Raw genomic sequence first — 27,196 nt, forward strand, 5'->3', positions numbered from 1 at the left:
AATATCACTTGGTACCGGGGTTCCAAATAACACCCCATTAGGATATTTAGTGTTTCTAAATTTAAAAATTTTATCTAAATTGGATCATTGTGGTTGAATAAAATCAAATTTCCCGTTTTTACCCCTTTTGGTACTTTTTTCCTCCCCATTAACGAAATAAAAATTCTATTCCAAAAAGTTGCAACATCGTAGTGGAAGCCCGTTATTATGTATTCATATGTATAAGTTAATAAACCAAAAACAATGTTTTATGAAAAGGTACCAAAAATAGGTACAATTTTAACCCCTTAAACGTCCGAATATCCAAAAAGTACTAAATTCATATTTTTATTTTTTCGTTAAGTTATGAAAGAGTCAAAAATATTTTTTGAATGTGCACTGGTTTAAAAGATACATGGGGTGCGAAAAAAGTACCAAAATACAGTTTTTACCCGTTTATTCCCTAAAGGAGCCGAATTTTAAAAAAGTACCAGACACCTGTCCGTTTATTTTTTAAATGAACGGCGATAAGCTTTAAACTGTTTTTGTATCTTTTCTAGTTTAGGAGATATAAGGTTACCGAATTTACCCGTTTTTACCCTTTTTTACCCCCTAAACATTCGAATTTCCAAAAATCCCGTCTAAGTGGATCTATTTGGCGGGAGATCAACCTCCTGTCCAAATTTCAGCTCTTTAGCTTCAACCGTTTAGGCTGTGCGATGATGAATCAGTCAGTGAATCAGTCAGTCAGTCAGTAACGTTAGAATTTTATATATATAGATGAAGTATAAATGTTATTAGTTACAACCCCATCAATAATATATGTAAATCAATTTTTCCACTTAAAAAATGATACTTACCACCAATTGCTTCACACTTCAATGTAATAATGTCTCCCTCGCTATAGGGACCAACAACAGTCGATCGCTCTACATCAGAATCATCTCTTATTATAACTATTTCTGGTGGAGCTGTAAATAAGAATAATATTATATAAAACATTTTAGGCATGTTTATTCTATAACGTTTTTGCGCTTTTTTGGAGAGTTTATGAAAAAGAAAATAAATATTTTTTAAAAACAGTTTTTACTAAATAAAAAAAATAAATAATGATCTCAAAAATAAACTGCTAGAGTTTAATGTATTTTAGATCCACTACATTTTTCGATTTTGAACATCAGACCGACTACCTCTGTATGGGCAGCAAAATCGCGTCTTTGTCACCGATCCCAAAACTTTATGATGATTCTGAAAAATATTTAAAGTTTATGAGCTGGACCGATATTAGAAAATGTACTTTTATACCCACCATCAAAAAGGTATATTGATTTTGTCATTCCATTTGTAACACATCGAAATATTGATCGTAGACCAGAAAGAGTATATATGTATATTCTGGGTCCCAAAAAAAAAGCAAAATCTTTACATACCCGGTAAGCCAGAAAGTAATATTGGAAACAAGTAGAAACTACTTACTTTTGGGGGGAATAACTACTTATTTTTGTTCGACGTTGACCAAGAAATAAGTAGTTACCTAAAACAACTAAATATGTGGTTACCAATTTACTTACAGAAACTCTGCGAATATTGGGTTATTTAGTTTATTACAAATGGTAAACCAATAACTATTTATAAATCTACATACTAAAAATGAAGAAATAATAATACTCATATTCTGACCGTAATTACAAAAATAAAAATAAATTTTCCCAAGCTGGGATTTGAACCAAGGCGTTCAGTTATTATCCATGTTTCTTACTTCAGCTGTTTACTCAATGCTCCATTAAGTACTTGTTTTATTGTAACATTGTGAACAGTTTTTCAAAAAATATAAATCAATGTCATTTCGCATAAAAATAATTGGAATCAACCAGGGCTCGTACCACCGACCTCTTGTTTGTTAAATAGACGCGCTAGACAATTGGGCTATAACATTTCCAAATTACTTTGCTCTATATCCGTAAGCACATATTCAGGTAAATAAAATAATATGCTTGATAATGACAACTGATTACCAAGAAATATATGAAATAACTACTTTTCTTTACCAAAAATTTTAGATATTTCGCTGGGAATGAATGAAGAATATAAGATTTATCATACCAGGAAAGAATAACAAAATAAGATTAATTCATTAAATTTTTTATTTTCACAAAGAAAATACAAATATGTATGTACTTATGTACATTAGAGGTGGTTAAAAAATATCGATTTTGTTTGGATGGGTCTTATTTTATTTATTAGTACCAAAAAAAATTAGCCCAATCAGATAACGGGAACCCGTGCCGGAAATCGATTGGAAAGTGTAAAATTCGGTAAATGCCATTAAAATTATATTTTCTAAAAATGTCTACTAAATCCTATCTTCTAAAGACATAATAATTATATAATTGTACCTCTTTGGATAATTTTCTCTAGAAGATAAGGTTTGGCCTAAATGTTAAGAAAGAAGAAATCAAAAAAGTCTTATTTTTAACAAAATTATATACGTTACAATCAATTTCCGGCACGGGTTCCTATTATTCGATTGGACTAAAATTTTACACCAGTTAGTTTTAGACACTAACAATATTAAAACCATTCAAGCAAAATCCATTTTGGACACCTCAATAACGAAAAGAAATATTTAACAAATTCATTAAATAATGCTAAAAGTTGGTTGTTTGATCGTACGTACATTATAAAAACAAACCAATTATATTTAGGGAACTGTAAAAGCTGAATATAAATATTTAAAACCTAAATATATTAAAACTTTACCATTAACGTACATATTAAAAAATGGCGGTTCAACAATATAGATATCTGGAATCTGCAATTTATATCTGGGAAACTATAAATTTTAGACTCAAATGTGTTTAAAGTATGTAGTTTAATTACTAAAATAAGTGGTTATAACACGTATTACATGCAAGTACTTATTTGACCCTTGTAGGTAACTATATATATAAGTACATATTTAGATCATTACAAGCAACTAATTATTATTGTATTTGAAATAATGAGATTAATAAGTACCAATCATTACTTTGTAACCTAGGAAATAACTACTACCCATTACCGAAATTCAAGAAAATTTTGCTGGGTCCTTATTTAATTCTATGACGATCTGTCTGTTCAAAGTGCGAACGGAAAGAGGCAGAGTGTTGAATTTTCACACAAATATTACCTATTGGTAAGGTTTGTATGGTATTGATAATGGGCAATATCAGTTTTGGTATAACCCCTATAATTCGACGCCGACTTGTTTCATGTCAATCGAAATCTCTACCAAATTTTATGAGGATCGTTCCTTAACTGTGCCTTCCTTTCATATAAGGTCAGAGTGTTGAATTTTCACCCAAATATTCCCTATTGGTAAGGTTTGTTTGGTATTGAAAATGGGCAATATCAGTTTTGGTATAGCCCCTATAATTGGTCCTAACGCCAATATAAGGCTCCCTTAAGAAAATGAAATTTACGCTCATTACTGACATAAAAATACGAGAGCAACGATGAATTTCGACGCCGACTTGTTTCATGTCAATCGAAATCTCTACCAAATTTTATGAGGATCGTTCCTTAACTGTACCTTCCTTTCATATAAGGTCAACTTAAGAAAATAACTTTAACGCTTATTACGGGCTTGAAAATATGAGTACAGTAACGAAATTCGACATAAGCAAATTTTAAAAATCTTCCTGACAAATTGTATGAGAATTGGTTCATAACTGGCTCTACTCCCCATATAGCTTTGAAATTCGACCAAAATATATGTACATATATAAAAGAAATCTGTCTTCTAAATTTTCGGTCCATAATAGACCCTACCCCCACAGAAAAGCAGTATATCTATATATATAAAAATGAATGTGTGTTTATTTGCGGGTTTGTTTGTTTATTTGTTTGAAGTCTAAAAACGGCTAAACTCCTGGACCGATTTTGAAATGTTCTCAGTGTCTTTGTGTATGCCTCAAAGGAAATATAGGCTACTTTTTATTTTGATATTTCATGGCTGGAATATGTAATAGGCTACTACTTATTTTATATTTTAAGTGGGCGAGGAAACACGCCCATATTAAGAAAATATAAAATCCGTATATTTGAGGTAATATAACAGTTATAGTCCTCAAATTTTGTCAGAGCCACTTTAGTGTCAATATGATTATTTAGGACAAAAATTAGGCGGACTAGCATTAGGGGGCGTGGCACCTCCCATAAAAATTAAATACACAAAATCGTTTATCTTGGAAACTATTACAGTTAGAATCTTAAAATTTTGCACGAATAACTTTAACATCTATGTAAAAATTTTTGGTAATAAATTAGCGGACTACCCATGAGGGGAGCGGTACCTCCCATATTAATTAAAGCGGCACCTTCCATAACCATAAATATTCATCTGAACATTTTGGAGGAACAAGAGCGGACTTTCATCTGGGGGTCTTGGAGCCCCCATAGAATAAAATAGAAAAATTCGTATATCTGAGAAACTATTAGAGCTAGAATCTTTAAATTTTACTTGAAGAACTTTGACATTCATCTGAACATTTAGAGTATAACGGACTTTCAATAGGGGACTTGGCACCTTCCATATGAATTAAATACAAAATTTCGTTTATCTGGGAAACAAATAGAACTAGATTCTTCAAATTACTATAATATTTTTCTGAACATTTTGGAGGAAAAGAGCGGATAATAAAATATAAAAACTCGTAGGTATTTAGGTAGGTAGGTTGATAGGAGGATGTATACTACATCAAATCCAAAGAAATACACCTAGGCCACTATCGGGCTAGTTGTGTGCTCCTTATCATGAAAAAAAAGGAACTGAATTATGAATTATTTTTCAGTGTTCAGAAACTCAGTTTCCTGAACGTAATTCCTAAGAATCTTCCAATCAGTGTTAGTCAGGAATGTTATTTCCGGAATAACATCACTTCCAAGATACTTGGATCTGACTTCGACGAATGCATGGCAATGCCAAAGAAAGTGCTCCAGAGTTTCACTATCCTCTCCATATGCTTTACATTCGTCTGAATCCGCACGTCCAATTTTGCATAGATGTGCTCGTAATCCTGTGTGTCCACTCAGAATACGTCCCATCATACTAACTTCAGACTTGTTCATTTTGAGGAGATTTTTCGTCTTGCTCTCATCAGGGTCACCCCATAGGATCTTCGTGGTTCTACCCACTGTTTCCAAGAGGCCTTATGGGATTCTCTCACCCATATTTTTAGTTCAGCTTTTGTTGCGTCGAACGGTTTTGCGTTTGTCAGGTTAACTGCCTCGATCTCCCTTCCCTTTAAAGGTATTATATTCGCCCTTTCGTTACCGACTACTCCCGAGTGGGCTGGTACCGATATGATGAGAACCTTACCTATGGGAGAGTATTCAGTTAAAGCTTTCTTACAATCCAATACGGTCTTAGATTAAGTTCTATTACCTGATATCCCCTAATTGCCTTTTGGCTGTCGGTAAATATATTAAGCGCTGTGGGCGCTATATTTATTCTAATCCAATTTACGCATTCCGTTATTGCATATCCGACATATTCTGTGTCTGGTATACGATCAGGCACGTCTGATGATTGTGTATAACCTTCCAATGTGTCCAGTATACATTGATGACGTGTCCTATAACCGCTTTTTGTCAGTTCGCCTAAAGTAAAGAGCCGTTCGTAAGTTCGTATAAAAGCCGCCTCGTATCTTAAATATGTTTCAATGGGTGGAATATCTAGCAAGGTTTCCAGAGCCTTGGTTGAAGTAGTACACATGGCACCACTTATACCCAAGCAGCATGTACGCTGAACTCCCTGTAGTAGTTTGATATTGCACTTTTTGTCTAAAGCAGTCCACCAGATTATTGAAGCATAAGCTAGAATTGGTCTAATTACACTTTTATAAAGCCAATTTGTCATAGTAGAACTGAGACCCCATTTCATGCCTATAGTTCTCCTACATATCGCCCAGCACCGATGTGCCTGTTGATCCTATCCTCTATGTGGTGTCTCCATTTTAATTTTCGGTCGAGGATTACACATAAGTACTTAACATTGTCTGTCACTGGTATCTTCTTGCCCAGGAAGCAGTGGTTCAGTATACGTAGAAATTTTTGTCTTTCTTGTGAAAATACAGATTTCCGTTTTAGCCGGGTTAACATTGAGTCCTCTCGGTTGAGCCCAGCTCAAGGCCGAATTCAGAGCCTCCTCAGCTCTTCTACACAAGTAATTTGGGTCCTTTCCCTTTAAAAGTATTACGACATCGTCTGCATAGCAGACAGGTCTAAGTACTTTCTCGGTTAGGGTCCTTAAGAGGCTATTAATTGTGGTAACCCAGAGTAAAGGTGACAAAATGCCAACCTGTGGTATACAGCGAAATACCGTTTCCTGATAGTAATATCGTACTTCTCGCAGCTTATCCATCTGTTCCTTAGCATGTTGTTGATCCAGTTACGGAGCACCCGGTCAACATAATACTGGTCTAGGACTGGATAAGAGTATCAGTGTGCACGTTATTAAAGGCGCCTTCGATGTCAATGCATAGCGCCAGTGTATATAGTTTGCTATCAAAGGATGCACCTACATATGTAGTGGACAACTTCGTTTAAAGCGGTTTCCACCGATCGTCCCTTTACATAAGTATGCAGCTTAAATTTTAGGTCTTTGTTGGGCTTTTAATCATACTATCGACTATCCGTTCCAAGGTTTTAAGTAGGAAGGACGTAAGACTTATCGGTCGATAAGACTTAGGTGTCGCATGGCTAGGTTTCCCTGGTTTAGGTATAAATATTACCCTTGCATCCCGCCATTTAATGGGGGTATATGTGAATTTCAAGAATATCTGAGATAGATGAACGGAAACCAGTCCCGCCTCCATCTGTAAGAGTGCCGGGAAAATGCCATCCGGCCCTGCAGCTTTATAGGGAGCGAAGCTCTTGGTTGCCCCTTTAACCATGTCAGATGTAATTACAATTTCCGTGTTAGCCTCCCCTTCCTCCAATATCGGTTCATTTATATTATTCAATATACCGGGTGGAAAATGAGAGTCCATTAAGAGTTTCATTGTCTCCTCCATATCCTCCAGCCTCCTGCCCGTGTCATCGACCATAGATTCCGGTTAGACATGAGTTTTGGATAGGAATTTTTTTATCTTCGTTACGGCGTTTACGCTGTCTACCTGTTCACAGAAAAGTTTCCAGGAGTCTCGTTTGGCTTTACGAACAATTTTCTTATATTAACCAAGTTTACTACAATACTCATCCCAGTATACTGCGGCCTTTTTACGCCGTGCTCGGTTAAATAGTTTGCGAAGAATCTTACCAAGGTTCCGGATCTCCCCGGTTACCCAGGGTTTCTCCTGGGCAGATCTCCGCTCACGCAGAGGGCAGCTGTCCTCGAACGATTCAACCACTTGTGAGCATTTCTACTTTGGGCTATATGTCCTCTTTATTTCGACATTAAAAAGTGTAATGACATAAACGGTTCTTTAGTAAGGAACCGAACATTGTCCAATTAGTTTTAGACTTATTCCGAAACTTTATCGGCTTTGGTGGCGATCGTTGTATTTTGAATCTTATGTACCGATGGTCAGAAAAGGAGTGCTCGTCCGAAACTCTCCAATCCTGAATTTCGTTTATAAGCTCTTCTGAACATATAGTTATATCTAATACTTCTTCTCCTTCCCAATTTTGAATATGAAGACGTCCCATTTTTCCACGGCCAGCTCAGCATTTTGACCACCAAGAATTTCCAGTATACGTTCATTAGCCAATTTACTGCCCCATCCTTTTATGTAGACAGTAGACTTTTATGTAGACAGTGGACTTTAAGAGCACCTGAAGCTCACTCTTCTTTGCCAGTCCCAGCTTAGCGCCGTCACAAGGAGGAGGGATACTTTCCACCAAGTTCTTTAGGGTGCTAGCACATTGGTGAGATGCCAACCTCATCAACATCACGCCCATGCTGAACTCGCCGCTCACGTTCTCTGTTGGTTGTTTGCCCTTTGAAGCGATTGCGTGGTTAAGATCTTCTACTTTACTCTGTTGGTCTATTGGAATTTTGCCTGTCGGATTACCGGCATCGTAAACTGCATAGAAGAGATCGTCCCAGAGTCTTCTTCTGGCAACTTTCCTCTCTTTCCTCGATTTTCGGGGCTTCTTTTGAGATACCCGTACCTTCGAGGATGATTTCGCCGACGTGGTCGTCTTCGGAATATCTATCTTGGCGTTGTCACCCTTACTCTCAGGATTTTGACTTGAGGTTCCTTTGAGTGAAGTATGTCTTGGCTTCGACTGTGTATAGAAGACGGGGAGCTCTTTTTCTTCTTAAGTTTACTCTCAGTGGTCAACTCTTCGGGAGACCTGATCCTCTTTGTCTCAGATCTTGTGAGAGAGACCGATTTTTCCTTTGGAGTGTCGTTGGATTGACTAACTATGATTTCTTGAAGCATATTTTTCAACTTCCTCCTCTGTGCTCCAGATAGTCTTTTCTTAGTAATAGGTAGTTTAGCTATGCTATCACTCACCTGTTTCACCATTTGCTCTACTTCATCCTTTTTCTGATTTGCTATAATGGTGTTGTTATTATCATCTGAGGTTTCAGAGTCGGAACCTTCACCTATATTTAATGGCTGAAGTAGCTTAGAGCTCTCTCCGAGTACATCCTTCTCTTTCACCCCTATGTTTTTACCAATGGCATGCTGTACACAGCGTGCCCATACCCCCCTCCACCCATATGAATTAAGTACAAAAATTCGTATATCTGAGAATCTATTAGAGATAGAATCCTCAAATTTTGCAATAACAACTTGGCCATCCATGTGAACATAAGTGTAATAAATTGGAGGATTTGCATTAGGGTGCGTGACATACCCATATGAATAAAGTAAAAAATTTCGTATATTTGGGAAACTATTAGAAATAGAATCATCAAATTTTGCAACAACATTGTGAGCAACCTATGTATACTACAACAGGTAGGAGACTTGAACTGTTGTACAATTAGCTTTAGCATCAATATGAACATTTAGTTAAAGAATAAGTCGACTAGAAATACTGGGCGTGGCTCTTTCCATATAAATCAAATACTAATGTTTAAGTAACATTTCTGCATATAAAAGCTATATTTCAGTCAAATTTTGTATCTATATCGTAATTTAGTAATAAGTAATGTGTGTTTAAGTGATTTTCGGAAGGGAACCTTGTATGAGACCGATCGCACCCATATTATGAACCGATCGTGAAAAAATCTTAAAATAAATTTTTTTTATCAATAGCATTATTTAGTAATGAGTAATGTGCGTTTAAGAGATTTTCGTAAGAGGACCTTATATGGGAGCTATCACCAATTATAGTTCGATCGTAAAAAATTCCAAAGTAACATTAATGTATATAAAGACAAAATTTTGGCTAAACTCTATGTCTATATCATTATTTGGTAATGAATATTGTACATTCAAGTGATTTTCTGGAGGTGACCTTGTATGGGAGCTATGACCAAATATGGACCGATCGTGAAAAAAATTTATAGAGTGATTTATGTATATAAGAGCAATATTTGTGCTAAATGTATCGATATCAATATTTAGTAATGAGCTATGTGCGTTTAAGTGATTTTCGGAAGGGAACCTTGTATGCGAGCTATGACCAAATATGAACCGATCGTGAAAAAATTTTGAAATAACATTTCTGTGTACAAAAGTAGTATTTATGATAAAATTTTTATGGATATCACTATTTGGTAATGAGTTCTGTGCCTTTAAGTGTTTTCTGAAGGGGGCCTTGTATGGGAGCTATGACCAATTATGGACCGATCGGAAAAAAATTTCACAGTAATATTTCTGTATATAATAGCAATAATTTTATATGGATATCTTAATTAAGTAATGAGTTATGTGCGTTTAAGTGGTTTTCGGGAGGGGACCTTGTACGGGAGCTATGACCAATTATGGTCCGATCGGAAAAAAGTTTCAAAGTAATACTTCTGTATATAAGAGCAATACTTGTACCAAATTTTATATGGATATCTTAATTAATGTGTTATGAGCGTTTAAGTGATTTTCGGGAGGGGACCTTGTATGGGTGTTATGTCCAATTATGGACCGATCCAGATTTTTTTTTCTCTAAATGAATTCTATTGACATAGAATTTTAATTTGTGAAGATATCAACATTCTGTCGGAGATTATTAATAATAAACTCATTTTCCGGGAAAATGTACTTTTGTATGGTAGGTATAAGAAAATGTGGACCGATTCCGGCAATTTTCAACAGAATGTATGATGATTTTCATGGAATTATATTGCATAGTTTTCGTCAAAATTACATCAGAATGTCTAAAAAATGCTAATTTTTTCGGAGTTGTTTTAAATTTTGATCCATAACTTTTCCCGATGTGAACCGATTTTGCTCATTTTCAACACCAAACTGCCTAGGACAAAAGGGAACATTCTGGCCAAATTTCATTAATTTATTTGACTTCCTTTTTACGTGAGCGTGTTTTACAGAGATAGACGGACGTACGGACAGACGGACATAGCTAAATCGACTCAGAATTTCATCTGTTGGGTCTCAGATGAATATTTCTTGGTGTTACACACGGAATGACAAAGTTATATATTATCTGTATCATCACTCATGGTGGTGGAGGGTATAAAAAACATTATGTATAAGGGCAATTTCATGCATCATGGTTATTACTATTGGATTGTAAGTAAGACACAAATCTTCAGCTCTATCGTTCATGAACTGCATGACTTAGAGGGGGGTCAAACTTTTTGGTCATACAGCAAAAATTTTCGAAAGGAATTCAGATAGATTATTCTTCATTAATTAAAATAATTTTTTTTTTAAATATTGGTTTTTTAAAACTCCCATTTTTTGCTTAGACAATTTTCTTTAAGGGCTTTATAGTCACATAATGGGATGTTAGTGGGATATATATTTAAAAAAAAAAAATATTTTTTAACTTAAGAATAAGATGTATGACCAAAATGTCCAATTTTAAACCCCTCTAACTCCGGCAGTTCTTGACCGATATAGCTGAAACTGTCTGGTCTACTATCCAATACCACTAACCTTGGTGCAAATTTCATCAGAATCGGAAGACACCGATTTTAAAAGTTGGGTCACTTAACACGAAATACCCATAAATATTTTTCCAAAACACTATGGTTCAAGCTACCACATTTGCTGTGCAAAATTCAAATTTTGGAACTGTGAATATGTTTATTTTTTGATATCATCATTTCACTAATGCACGCAGTCAAAGTAAACTTTTCAAAATATTTGGTGTTTGAAACCTACATTTAACAAACACAGAGATAGTTGTTTAAAATGGTTCTAAAGCAGTTCTAAAGATTTCATAATATTTTTATTTATTTGGTTAGGCACAATATTTAATAATCCTAATATCCTAATATATATTAAAAATCTCTTTGTAAGTCTGTTCGTTTGTTTGTTTGTTTGTTCGTCAATCACACCTAAGCGGCTGGACCGATTTTCTTCAAATTTGGAACATGGTTAGATCTATACTTGGAGAGTGTTATAGGCTATATATTTTTTTCAGAACTTGGACTAGGAGGGGGCAAAAAGGGGGTAAAATGTGTGAAAAACGGGCAAAATGAGTACTATTGATAGTAAATACTGATTTTGTCTATCCTTAAGCAAAATCATTTTCGATTAAACTACTTAATTTGTTAGAAATATAAATTAATAAGGTGCCGTTGCGAAAATTGGACCGGAAGGGGACAAAAAAATAGGCCAAATGGCGAAAATCTGACAAAATTAGTACTTTTGTGCTTTAACCCATTTACAGCCAATCAAAAAGTACAAGTTAAATTTTTGAAACTTCAAGGTATATTTATTTTCAATGCAAAAAAGCAGAAACGTAAAAAAAATGCTAAAAAATATTAATAATTAGGACATTAGAGGGAATTTCCGTTTTTATGTAGCTCGCGTTTTTTAACGGTTTAGAGCCGTCACAGAAACTGGAAACAGATGGCAGACACGGCATTACTATGTTATCAGATTATTTTTAGACCGTTTGTTTCAAATTAATAACTGGCATACTTTGTCTAAAAAATTATAGCAAATTTATTTTATAACATGTTTTTAGTATATTTTTGGCCACTGAAGTTTAATAGATTATTACAACAATAACAATGAATTTAGTTAAATTGTTTGATTTAATATTTATTCTGAGCACTTTCCTCTACTCAATAATGCAAAAAGAAATAAACCAGAGTTAACCTTTTTTTAATACAGCCTTAAAAATTAAGTGTTCCCAAATCGGCACAGCGACCGTAAATGGGTTAAGAACGATTTTTTCTATTCTAAAGCCAAAATATTATAAACTATGATTTTGATAGTCTTAGACATATGTTCATATATTTAGAACTCCCACCCTTACGGGAAAAAGCCGGAAAAAAAGGGAAATCTGTATTTGCTGCGTAAAGAGACTCAATAAATACATATTTTCAGACAATTCAAACTACTGCAGTGAATAAATAAACAAGTAAAAATTTATAGTTGATCATGGCTGATATGATGCCCTACACCAGTGATTACGTTACAAATGTTGATTATTTTTTTAATAATAAAACATTTAAACTAATTTTTACTTTATTTCAGAAATATTTTAACAATTTATTGACATATTGGATTTTCTGAAAGAGGGTTATATGGGAGTAGGTGGTTAATAGGGGCCTATCCCTATAAATTTTGGTAAAGGGATTAACGTCTACATTAAAGTTATTTATGTAGAATATCGCCGTAATATTAGTGTTTATAAGTGAATTTGAACCATCAAGTACTTTTATGAAGGGGACATTATATGAGGGATGTGATCAAATGAGGACCGATCATTGCGAAAATCAGCAGTGTCATTAAAACTTATAAAAAACTTAGTTTTGCAGATTTTTGGTGTGATACAAGAACATTTAACATATTTATGAACTCAAAAGCCATGTTCGGGGGTGCGATTCTTTTCAAAAACTTGGATAAGAAGGGACAAGAAGGCGTATGTGGATGACAAAGAGACAAAATTCCTACTTTTGGGAGTAAATACTACTTGTTGTCTATACACTGAAAAAAATCCATGCCTAATATATACGAAATTGTACGCAATATTTTAGTATAATGCAAAATAAAAAAAATTTATTTACATAAATTGAAAACAGTGAATTTTTAATAAATATGGTAAAATTTACGAAATATTAATTTATGCAAACATTTTTATTAATTTTAAAATTATTTTTCTAATATTAGTTAAAAATTATTCTCCACACGAATTTTTAATATTTTTTTATGAAAATAGTGCGTCAAATACATTTTCTTAAATTTATAAAAATGTTGAAGTTTTATCTAATGATAATATAATTAATATCATTATGTTTAATTTCGCTAAAATTTATGAAAAAATACTAGATTTTTGTACCCGGCGTTGCCCGGGGTTTTAAGTGGTTTCATAACATTATACTTAAGTATTCTCCCGTTAGAGTAAACTAAAAAATGTGCTTTATGTCCATAGAACAATTTCTGAAATTTTTCAACATTTAGAAATATAAAAATTTCGTTGACTTAAATAACATAACATAGCATTTACGAAATGAAAAAAGTTTACACATTTTATTCCTCACTAAGAGATTACTTCACAATTTTTTTTCCAAAAGCTAAAAGATTCCAAAATTATAATTCTAATAATATCTAGTTAGGTAAAACTATAATATACATATTTAACTTAGGAGAAAGAATAATTCTTGACTTAAAGCATAAAGTGCTAATTTTTCCCTAACTTATTCATGTTTCAAAAAGTGCTGAAGGCCTCTTTATAAAGAAACTCCTAGCAATTTTTTTGTGATCTTTTAAAGCTATAAAAGAAATTTTATTGAATTTGAACAATATTTATGAAAGATACCAACACAGTACCAAAAATACTCTTTCTCCATTGAATTATTCAAATTTATGTATTTTGTTTAATATATTTTGTATCATTTCAGAAATCGATGTTGTAGAACATTTATTAAGAAAATCACGTCAGAGGGGATCATTTAATGATGATTTGCAAAAACATTTTTCAAAAACACATATGTATTTTGACCGATTACGGAAAAATATTAATAAAAAAATATATATTTCTCAAATTTCATAAAACTACAAAAAATGTAGCAAAGGAACGCATAATAAGCAGTGTTTGCACATTTAGTTTGAATTTCTTTTTTATGTTTTTCCCTCTAGGGGTGGACTTTTGAATACACATTTCTCTGAAACTAAAAACTCATCGTCTAAAATATTTTTATTTAAGAACGAAAAAAATCAAACTAAAGCATAGAAGTACAAATTTTTCCTGTTTTTTTGCCTTTTCTCCTATTTCGAAACGGAACTTTGCTACATAATACATATTTCAGAAAGCTTAATCAGAAGTGTTTTTGCTTGAGCACACTGAAAATAATCCATGCTCAACTTTACGAAAAAAAAATCGTATCTTATATTTTCGTAATATTTACAAAAATTTCGTGTATAATACGAAATATTACTTAATAAAACCCTTTTCTATTTTTACGAAAGTACGAAAACCTTTCGTAATATTTTTTCATAAATTTTAGCGAAATTAAACATAATGATATTAAGTATATTATCATTAGATAAAACTAAAATATTTTTATAAAATTTAAGAAAAAGTATAATATAATTGACGCACGATTTTCATAAAAAAAATTAAAAATTCGTGTGGAAAATAATTTTTAACTAATATTAGAAAAATAATTTTAAAATTAACAAAAAAAAAATATTTCGTAAATTTTACAATATTTATTAAAAATTCGCTGTTTTCAATTTATGTAAATTAATTTTTTTTTTATTTTGCAATGTACTAAAATATTTCGTACAATTTCGTATATATTAGGCATGGATTTTTTCAGTGTATAGACAATAATTAGTATTTACTCCCAAAAGTAGGAATATTGTCTCTTTTTCATCCACATACCCCTTCTTGTCCCTTCTTATCAAAGTTTTGGAAAAGAATATAGTATATCACACCATACACCTATATATCTAACTATGTTTAAAATTTAGTGTAATTAAAAACATTATGCACACGCTACAGGTCGCAATTTGCAAGATAATTTGATGAATTTGGCACACACTCTTCCAAGGACGAATCCTATTGAAAATGGTTAAAATCGGACCATTATTTCGCATAGCCCCCATACAATCGCACCCCCGAATATGGCTTTTGAGCTCATAAATATGTTAAATGTTCTTGTATCACACCAAAAATCTGCAAAACTAAGTTTTTTATAAGTTTTAATGACAGTGCTGATTTTCGCAATGATCGGTCCTCATTTGATCACATCCCCCATATAATGTCCCCTTCATAAAAGTACTTGATAGTTCATATTCACTTATAAACACTAATATTACGGCGATATTCTACATAAATAACTTTAATGTAGACGTTAATCCCTTTACCAAAATTTATAGGGATAGGCCCCTATTAACCACCTACCCCCATATAACCCTCTTTCAGAAAATCCAATATGTCAATAAATTGTTAAAATATTTCTGAAATAAAGTAAAAATTAATTTAAATGTTTTATTATTAAAAAAATAATCAACATTTGTAACGTAATCACTGATGTAGGGCATCATATCGTCAGCCATGATCAACTATAAATTTTTACTTGTTTATTTATTTGGTTTATTTATTCACTGCAGTAATTTGAATTGTCTGAAAATATGCATTTATTGAGTCTCTTTACGTAGTAAATACAGATTTCCCTTTTTTATCGGTTTTTTCCCTAAGGGTGGGAGTTCTAAATATATGAACATATGTCTGAGACTATCAAAATCATAGTTTATAATATTTTGGCTTTAGAATAGAAAAAATCGTTCTTAAAGCACAAAAGTACTAATTTTGTCAGATTTTCGCCATTTGGCCTATTTTTTTGTCCCCTTCCGGTCCAATTTTCGCAACGGCACCTTATTAATTTATATTTCTAACAAATTAAGTAGTTTAATCGAAAATGATTTTGCTTAAGGATAGACAAAATCAGTATTTACTATCAATAGTACTCATTTTGCCCGTTTTCACCCATTTTACCCCCTTTTTGTCAGCGCCAGGTGTATAATTTTTTTAATAACCTAAGGTAGGAATTCGTAACTTCAATCGCTAACAAAACACCAAAAAACAAACAATTGAAACTATGATTTTTCTTATAAATAAATGGATATTTAAAGTTAACAAAACATGTAATATCATTACAAATATATTATTGTTTGAAAACTTCATGTTACAAACATATTAGTAAAATAAAAATTTACACAAAATCGCTAAGAGAAAGACAAACTAAATTGTTTTAAGAACGCTAGATTGACAATATTTGTTATTATTTTTCACAACAAACAAACTCTTTAAAAACTAATTTATGATAAACAAAATTAAAATAAATCTGATTACAAATAATTTTTTAATATTCGTATGTTATTAATTTATATATTCCCAGTAAAATCTTTACTTACCCGGTAAGTAGGCAAGTAATATTGGAGTAAAGAGTACTTTCTTTTTGGGTGAATAACTACCTATTTTTGTTTGACGATGACCAAAAAATAACTGGTTACAAATGTGCTTACCCGACTTTCCCGGATTTAAAACCGGCTTTACAGTTATTTTCTGTGGTTATTAGTCTATTACCCAATGCTCCATTAACAAGTTGTTTTGTATTGCTATTTGGAACAGTTTTTACACAAAGATACAAATCAATATTTCTTCAAAAATCTTCTAATATCTACTAGGTTTAAAACCATTAACTAATTCCTTATTAGACATACGCTCTATACATCTGGCTACAAATCGTATCCAAAAAAATTAAATATTACTAAGTAATGTGCGACATAACCACATTACCTGCAATACTCATTACCAAAATTTGAAAATATTTTACTGGGTTTCTTGCAAAAAATGTAAAATTTACCAGGTTTTCGTTTTCATTGGTTTGTTTACATATTCATATATCAACCATATGTTGTGAATATATGTTTTACTGGATATTTTTTCCCCAGTAAAAAATATTCAGTAAAATAAAAAAATTCTCTATCAACGAACTGTATTTTTATCGCTCTCTTACTCTCTGGTTGCAAGTTTTCAAAAGTACGCGAACGGAATCCAGTAACAATTGTTGAAAATTGTTACAAAATGTTACAAATTATCGAGTATGCGAACAGACATATTGTCAATTTTATTAGATTTAAATGTCTCTATCGATTAATTTCATATAAAAAGATTGCTTTATAGTCCATTTTTCCGATATATTCCATTTTCCCCTTGGCTATTAAAAGTCATGTTATATGAAAAAAATTCACGATATTGTCACACACGAAATTTTTTTTTCTAAAAAATTAGTTTTCAAAGACGCTATCCACTACTACTAAAAAAAACAACAAAGTATATATTCTTGATCCTTATGAAATTCTGAGTCGATTTAGGTATGTTCGTCCGTCTGTCTGTTCAAAACACGGTCACGTTAAATCGAAGCAATAGAAATTCAAGAAATTTGCCCAAAACATTCTCTATTATATGGTACAGTTTGGTATTGAAAATCAGCAAAATCAGTTCACGACGTAAAAATTAATGAGTAAAAATTTCAGACAACCTCGAACAATTTTTTCCCAATTCTTAAGTAGTTTTCTCAGAAACTACCAAAGATATTTCAATGAATTATGTCACACATTTTTTTTCTGGATCATAACAATTGATCCAATATTTAACATAGCCCCCAAACAAAGGTATATTCCCGGAAATTAGTTTATTGTTAACTTCCTCAAATATATCGGTATCCACTTCCAAAAATCACTTCAACGCATACATATATTTCTTTGAATAATAAAGTGTACGACTTGAATAGGTTTTGTGTGCGTAAAAATCATTCTATAAATTTTTTTCCAGATTGGTCCATAATTGGTAATTGGTCCCATATAAGGTTCACTTACAAAAAGTACTTAAACGCACATACATATGTATTTCATTATCAAATAAAGCTATCTTGATAAAAAACGACACAAATATGTTTTGTGTACTTACATATGAATCACTCTATGAAATTTTTCATGAGAGACGCGTTGTCTAAAAGTTAAAAAAAATGCGTTGCTAATAGTGAGCTTACCACGTTTGTTAACATTTAGACAACGGATGTGCTTAAAGTTTAAAGTTTGCGACAATGAATTGTTGCAATATTGACAAAGTTGCGTGGTCTACATTACATGTTGCTGTTGTATTTATGTATATACTTGACAGTGGATGTTATTGAAAAATTTTGTGTAAATTTGGTCTTGTATGGGAGCTATGACTTAATATGGACCGATCGGAAAAAGAAATTCACAGTAACATTTCTGAAGATAAAAGTAATATTTGCCAAATTTTGCATAGATATCAATGTTTGGTAATGCATTTATGTGTTTTTCTGAAGAGGAAAAAAATTTAAAATAACATTTCTAAGTACAAAAGTAATATTTGCGTATTATTTTGTATGGATATCGTTATTTCGTAATGAGTGTTTTTCTGAAGGGGACCTCGTATGGGAGCTATGACCAATTGTGGACCGATCGGAAAAAAAATTAAAATAACATGTCTGTATACAAAGGTAATATGTGTACCAAATTTTAAATGGATATCATCATTTGATGAATTTAAACCTTGTATGGGAGCTATGACCAATTATGGACCGATTTAGAAATTTTTTTCTGTGTATGATTTCTATTGATATACAGTTAATCTCAAAAATAAGTATACAGAAATACTGACAATTGGTTTTATTTAAAAAAGGATATTATTTTTTCAAAAATCAAAAAAGTAGCACATTTATTTATTAAAAACAATTATGATAATTATTATCCACTACTTTTTTCCGGGTTATTTTGGTTACTTAAGTTCTCATTTAAGGTGTAGTTAAATAGGTGCAAAATTTACGTCACAAAAGTAAGTATACAGATAATTTCAGTATGTATTTGGCTTAATGATATTTACAAAATTCATGAAAATTTTACCTGTTTGAATGTAATTATTTTATAATAAAATATTCTGTACACTATAACATGGAAAAAATTCACTTTTAGTTCCGAAAAATTGAAATTTTTGGTAATTGATTTGAATATTATTTATAGGAGCATTTTTTTCCTATTTAAGAACATCTGGCTATTTAAACCCCCGGAGTTTTGGATCGGGTATTCAATAATATCCCTCGTTTGTTCATTATGATGCATTGGAAGATGATATTTTAACTTTTAAATTAATTGTTTCTTTACAATAATTGCAATCCATTGCTGAACATTGCCGTTTTTAACATAGTATAGCGTTCATATTCGATATTTAACGGCGATTTCCTAAAATTTATATCTTAAAATCCGATATTAATAATATGTGTACTAGTATCCATTAATTAAAACAAGTTTTTTGGTTCCAATCATCCATTACACACTCCTAAATACTACCAATAATCGTCAAATGGTGACCATGTCAATAACTTACACTACATATCGGTTCTGAAATTGATTATTGTCCAAAATAGTAAGATTTTTATATTAAATCAGGCTCAATTGGTGGTATGAATACAAATTGAATAATTTTGAACACAGATACATCTTAATTTGTTGCTAGAACAAATAAAATGTCCGATCCATAAAACATGGTTATTGTATCAAATATATCAAGATATGATTGGTAGCTTTATTGTATGCTTTGGAAATCGGAGTATTTTGAAAACCTGTTTAAATTAAAGGAAATATATCGAATTATCCAAATTTTAAAGTTTATGTTGTAAGTCTTAAGAAATCGGAGTTAAATTTCGGTTTTTTAAGAACGTACTCTGTTCAAAATGGCCAAATCCATGCATATAACATTAATTTCGAAATAAAAACTCTTTTCAAAAGTTAAAAATTCTATTTCCAATTCATCATTTGGAGGGTTCAATGACCACCAGATCCACAATCCGGGGTCTAAAGTGGAAAAAAATCGTAGAAATGAGAAAAAACTGTTCTACTAATTAATTCCGGAGCCAATCGGCCCAAATTTCAAGATTTCGGAACTAAAAGTAGATTTTTTCCAAGTTATTATGTAAAAAATATTTTATTAAAAATATTTTAAAATGTGTAAAAAATATTTCATTTATTAATACAAGTAAAATTTCCATAAATTTTGTTAATATAATTAAACCAAATATATACTGAAATGATCTGTATACTTACTTTTGTGAATTTTGCACCTTTTTAACTTCAGCTTAAATGAGAACTCAAAGAACCAAAATATGAAGAAAAAGAGTAGTGAATAATAATTATCATAATTGTTTTAATAAACTGTTTTGTTTTTTTGGAAAAATAATATCTTTTTTAAATAAAACCAATCGCCAGTATTTCTGTATACTTATTTTTGTGATTAACTGTACATAAAACTTTAACTTGTAAAATTTTGTGAAGATTTCGACATTCAAAAGGGAGTTATTAACAAAAAACACATTTTTCGGGAATACATATGTACATTTGCATGAGAGGTATATGAAATTGTGGACCGATTCCGCAAATTTTTAACAGGAATAAAGCTCTTGTATAAAAACAAATGTGTGACTTTTTCCAAACTGCCTAGGACAATAATAAATATTTTGGGTGAATTTTGTTGCTTAGTGTTAAAGTGAGAATGTTTTATGCAGACAGACAGAAGGTCGTACAGACGGACATAGTTAGATCGACTCAGAATTTCATAAGGTCCAAGAATATATATACTTTGTTGAGTCTCAGATGAATATTTCTGGGTGTTACACACAGAATGACAAAGTTATATGTATATACCCTCTATCACCACTGATGGAGGTGGAGGGTATAATAAATTTGTATGGAAAAATGAAAAAAATTCTAGGAACATGCTGTTAAGCTACGTCAATAGCTGTTCTTTGTTTATTTTCTGAAAAAGAGTGTTATCACCTCATACAAAAATGTAAATAGTCGTTAAAATGACTGGTTAGAAATCCGAGACAAAGTAGTTGTGACATTTAATAGAAATTTAAGCAATTGCGTGAATTGAAGATAATTAATATTTTTTTGTTTCTTTTGTTATTAATTGTTTAATAACAACATTCTATATATTGTTATACTACATAATATATGCAACTATAGTCTAGTTGGTAGTCTAGTCTATAGTCTACTATATAGTATAGGCTAGTCTATAATGTAGTCTAAATTCTAGCCTGCGGTCTTGTCTATTGTATGGTTTATAGTCTTGTCTATAGGATAGTATATACCCTAATCTAAATTCTAGTCTAGTTTATAGTTTAGTCTAAATTCTAGCCTTGTAATTACTTGAGAAATTATTTAATTAACTAGATTTTTGTACCCGGCGTTGCCCGGGAGGAACAATTTCTGAAATTTTTCAACATTTCGTTGACTTAAATAACATAACATAGCATTTACGAAATGAAAAAAGTTTACTCATTTTATTCCTCACTAAGAGATTACTTCACAATTTTTTTCCAATTTACAAAGCTAAAAGATTCCAAAATTATAATTCTAATAATATAATATAATTCTAATAATAGTAAGGTAAAACTATAATATACATATCTAACTTAGGAGAAAGAACAATTCTTGACTTAAAGCATAAAGTGCTAATTTTTCCCTAACTTATTCATGTTTCAAAAAATGCTGAAGGTCTCCTAGCAATTTTTTTGTGATCTTATAAAGCTATAAAAGAAATTTTATTGAATTTGAACAATATTTATAAAAGATACCAACACAGTACCAAAAATACTACCCATACCCTCTTTCTCCATTGAATTATTCAAATTTATTATTATGATTTGCATTAATGATGATTTGCAAAAACATTTTTCAAAAACACATATTTTGACCGATTACGGAAAAATATTAATAAAAAAATATATTTCTCAAATTTCATAAAACTACAAAAAATGTAGCAAAGGAACGCATAATAAGCCGTTTTTGCACATTTAGTTTGAATTTCTTTTATATGTTTTTCCCTCTAGGGGTGGACTTTCGAATACACATATCTCTGAAACTAAAAACTCATCGTCTAAAATATTTTTACTTAAGAACTAAAAAAATCAGACTAAAACATAGAAGTACAAATTTTTCCTGTTTTTTCGCCTTTTCTCCTATTTCGAAACGGAACTTTGCTACATAATACATATTTCAGAAAGCTTAATCAGAAATGTTTTTGCTTGAGCACACTGAAAATAATCCATGCTCAACTTTACGAAAAAAAATTTCGTAACTTATATTTTCGTAATATTTACAAAAATTTCGTGTATAATACGAAGTATTACTTAATAAAACCCTTTTCTATTTTTACGAAAGTACGAAAATCTTTCGTAATATTTTTTCATAAATTTTAGCGAAATTAAACATAATGATATTAGGTATATTATCATTAGATAAAACTAAAACATTTTTATAGAATTTAAGAAAAAGTATAATATAAAAAACTGACGCACTATTTTCATAAAAAAAAAAATAAAAATTCGTGTGGAGAATAATTTTTAACTAATATTAGAAAAATAATTTTAAAATTAACAAAAATGTTTGCATAAATTAATATTTCGTACTAAAATATTTCGTACAATTTCGTATATATTAGGCATGGATTTTTTTCAGTGTATAGACAATAATTAGTATTTACTCTCAAAAGTAGGAATTTTGTCTCTTTTTCATCCACATACCCCTTCTTGTCCCTTCTTATCCAAGTTTTTGAAAAGAATATAGTGTATCACATCATACACCTATACACTATCGGACAAAATAAAGTGCAAAAGTACTCATGCTATATTCTTTCAGCGAAAAATCTGTTAAATGATTATTAAATAATGAAAATTTATTTAAATTCATTTAGTTAAGTTACAATGCTACAAAAATAACAATAAAACAAAATTATTGTACTTAAAATGTTTCTGTATAAAATTTAAAATTAAAGTAAATTCACTTTTTTGTCGGACAAAATAAAGTGTAAATTTTATATATCATTGTTAAAATTTCTTGTATATAAAAACTTTTTATCTATTTTGGTTCTGATTTGAATATTTGGATCTACTTAAGCCATTTTGGCAATTTTTTTACCATTATTATTGTCAGTCGCCTTCCCTTCCCCTTGTTTTCCCGCATACAATTATTTTCAAAAGGAATCCAATTTTATTCACTATTTCATCGGAATTTTTTGATCAATTGTGGTCCAAAATAATCTATTGTATTTAGGGCGGTGCTCTGAACAGGACATTCCAATTTTCCGGTGTTTTTTTCCTACATTAATGTTACTTTTTAAATTTATCAAGTACTTAAGCTTATTATCTTGCCGTGATATAAATTTGCCCAAGTCCATTTCTAAGGCACTGATCTTTAGATTTGAGTGTAATATGCTCACGTAGTGTTCACTAGACCTTTCTGAATACATTCCCGTAGGTTCCGCACACCTAACGTTAAAAATTTAACACATACGAAGAGTCAACTGAACCATACCTTGAATCTTCCAATAACTTATTTAAAAGCGCGGAAAGTGATTTTAGTATTTAATATTGTATTTTTTAGCTCAAATTTATGTAGTTGGTCAGATGAGTTCCTATTTGTATCGAAAAATTTTAAATGTCGACAATGAGTGAGAGGTAAGCCATTTAATATACAAAACTTGAAAAACAATACCCTGGTTTTTAAACATTAGCGTGGAGGGCTATCAGTATTGGTACATTATTCAACTTTAGGGGCGGGAATCTTAGTGAAAATGGAGTTAGTAATTACAAATGAGCAATACACGAGCATTTTTAATAAAAATCCTGAAATAAATGGCGTAAAAATGGTCTTGGGAGACTTCATGTCTCAACAGATTCATGACTTCAAACACACAACAAAGGCTAAATATCATTATTGTACGAATAAAAACACTGAAAAATTGGAAAAACCTGCTCAGAGCACCGCCCTAAATGCAATAGATTAATTTTGGACCACAATTGATAAAAAAATTCTGATGAAGTAGTGAATAAAAATAGATTCCTTTTGAAAATAATCATATGCGGGAAAACAAGAGGAAGGGAAAGCGATTGGGAATAATAACGGTAAAAAAATACCACAATGGTTTAAGTAGATCCAAATATTCAAAACAGAACCAAAATAGATACAAAATTTTGATACACAATAAAATTAAATAATGATATATAAAATTTACACTTTATTTTGTCCGATAAAAAAGTGATTTTACTTTAATTTTTGACGTTATACAGAAAAGTTTTTAGTACAATAATTTTGTTTTATTGTTATTTTTGTAGCATTGTATATTAACTAAACGAATTTAAAAAAAATTTTCTATATTCAATAATCATTTAACAGATTTTGTCGCTGATAGAATATAGTATTAGTACTTTTGCACTTTATTTTGTCCGATAGTGTATATCCAACTATGTTTCAAATTTAGTGTAATTAAAAACATTATGCACATACAGGTCGCAATTTGCAAGATAATTTGATGAATTTGGCACATACTCTTCCAAGGACGGATCCAATTGAAAATGGTTAAAATCGGACCATTATTTCGCATAGCCCCCATACATTCGCACCCCCGAATATGGCTTTTGAGCTCATAAATATGTTAAATGTTCTTGTATCACACCAAAAATCTGCAAAACTAAGTTTTTTATATCTAACTTAGGAGAAAGAACAATTCTTGACTTAAAGCATAAAGTGCTAATTTTTCCCTAACTTATTCATGTTTCAAAAAATGCTGAAGGTCTCCTAGCAATTTTTTTGTGATCTTATAAAGCTATAAAAGAAATTTTATTGAATTTGAACAATATTTATAAAAGATACCAACACAGTACCAAAAATACTACCCATACCCTCTTTCTCCATTGAATTATTCAAATTTATTATTATGATTTGCATTAATGATGATTTGCAAAAACATTTTTCAAAAACACATATTTTGACCGATTACGGAAAAATATTAATAAAAAAAATATATATTTCTCAAATTTCATAAAACTACAAAAAATGTAGCAAAGGAACGCATAATAAGCAGTGTTTGTATATTTAGTTTGAATTTCTTTTTTATGTTTTTCCCTCTAGGGGTGGACTTTCGAATACACATATCTCTTAAACTAAAAACTCATCGTCTAAAATATTTTTACTTAAGAACGTAAAAAATCAGACTAAAACATAGAAGTACAAATTTTTCCTGTTTTTTCGCATTTTCTCCTATTTCGAAACGGAACTTTGCTACATAATACATATTTCAGAAAGTTTAATCAGAAATGTTTTTGCTTGAGCACACTGAAAATAATCCATGCTCAACTTTACGAAAAAAAATTTCGTAACTTATATTTTCGTAATATTTACAAAAATTTCGAGTATAATACGAAATATTACTTAATAAAACACTTTTCTATTTTTACGAAAGTACGAAAACCTTTCGTAATATTTTTTCATAAATTTTACCGAAATTAAACATAATGATATTAAGTATATTATCATTAGATAAAACTACATTTTTATAAAATTTAAGAAAAATTATAATATAATTGACGCACTATTTTCATAAAAAAAAATTAAAAATTCGTGTGGAGAATAATTTTTAACTAATATTAGAAAAATAATTTTAAAATTAACAAAAATGTTTGCATAAATTAATATTTCGTAAATTTTACAATATTTATTAAAAATTCACTGTTGTCAATTTATGTAAATTAATTTTTTTATTTTGCAATATACTAAAATATTTCGTACAATTTCGTATATATTAGGCATGGATTTTTTTCAGTGTGTAGACAATAATTAGTATTTACTCCCAGTAGTAGGAATTTTGTCTCTTTTTCATCCACATACCCATACACCTATATATCTAACTATGTTTCAAATTTAGTGTAATTAAAAACATTATGAACACGCTACAGGTCGCAATTTACAAGATAATTTGATGAATTTGGAACATACTCTTCCAAGGACGAATCCTATTGAAAATGGTTAAAATCGGACCATTATTTCGCATAGCCCCCATACAATCGCACCCCCGAATATGGCTTTTGAGCTCATAAATATGTTAAATGTTCTTGTATCACACCAAAAATCTGCAAAACTAAGTTTTTTATAAGTTTTAATGACACTGCTGATTTTCGCAATGATCGGTCCTCATTTGATCACATCCCCCATATAATGTCCCCTTCATAAAAGTACTTGATGGTTCAAATTCACTTATAAACACTAATATTACGGCGATATTCTACATAAATAACTTTAATGTAGACGTTAATCCCTTTACCAAAATTTATAGGGATAGGCCCCTATTAACCACCTATCCCCATATAACCCTCTTTCAGAAAATCCTTTTTTGTCAATAAATTGTTAAAATATTTCTGAAATAAAGTAAAAATTAATTTAAATGTTTTATTATTAAAAAAATAATCAACATTTGTAACGTAATCACTGGTGTAGGGCATCATATCGTCAGCCATAATCAACTATAAATTTTTACTTGTTTATTTATTTGGTTTATTTATTCACTGCAGTAGTTTGAATTGTCTGAAAATATGCATTTATTGAGTCTCTTTACGCAGCAAATACAGATTTCCCTTTTTTACCGGCTTTTTCCCCTAAGGGTGGGAATTCTAAATATATGAACATATGTCTGAGACTATCAAAATCATAGTTTATAATATTTTGGCTTTAGAATAGAAAAAATCGTTCTTAAAGCACAAAAGTACTAATTTTGTCAGATTTTCGCCATTTGGCCTATTTTTTTGTCCCCTTCCGGTCCAATTTTCGCAACGGCACTTTATTAATTTATATTTCTAACAAATTAAGTAGTTTAATCGAAAATGATTTTGCTTAAGGATAGACAAAATCAGTATTTACTATCAAGAGTACTCATTTTGCCCGTTTTTCACCCATTTTACCCCCCTTTTTGCCCCCTCCTAGTCCAAGTTCTGAAAAAAATATATAGAATAATAAAAATATATAGGCAGTGTGCTATTAATTTAAATATTTTCTTTAATAAATGTAAAATTCCCTAAATTTTTCTTTCGTTTGGTTTGTTTACATTTTCAAATATCAACCATTTGTTGTGAACATATGTTTGATATCTTTTTATGGAGAAAAAATATCCAGTAAAATAAAAACATTTTTATACCCACCATCAAAAAAGATGGGGGGTATATTGTTTTTGTCATTCCGTTTGTAACACATTGAAATATTCGTCTAAGACCCATAAA

General features: G+C 30.8%; 1 protein-coding gene across 1 annotated transcript in view; it reads right to left on the minus strand.

Moving 5' to 3' along the window:
* Positions 1-27,196, minus strand: part of LOC119600063 (nephrin-like) — a 279,877-nt gene that overhangs the window by 136,456 nt on the left and 116,225 nt on the right. Inside the window, exon 5 of the mRNA XM_037950088.1 lies at positions 840-950. Within this exon, the coding sequence (XP_037806016.1) occupies positions 840-950 (111 nt within the window). The remainder of the gene's footprint in view (positions 1-839; positions 951-27,196) is intronic.

Source organism: Lucilia sericata, unplaced genomic scaffold (assembly GCF_015586225.1).
Source record: "Lucilia sericata isolate MDLA Ls3-8-SP2 unplaced genomic scaffold, ASM1558622v1 Contig000103F_arrow, whole genome shotgun sequence".
In the NCBI taxonomy this organism is placed as follows: Eukaryota; Metazoa; Arthropoda; class Insecta; order Diptera; family Calliphoridae; genus Lucilia; species Lucilia sericata.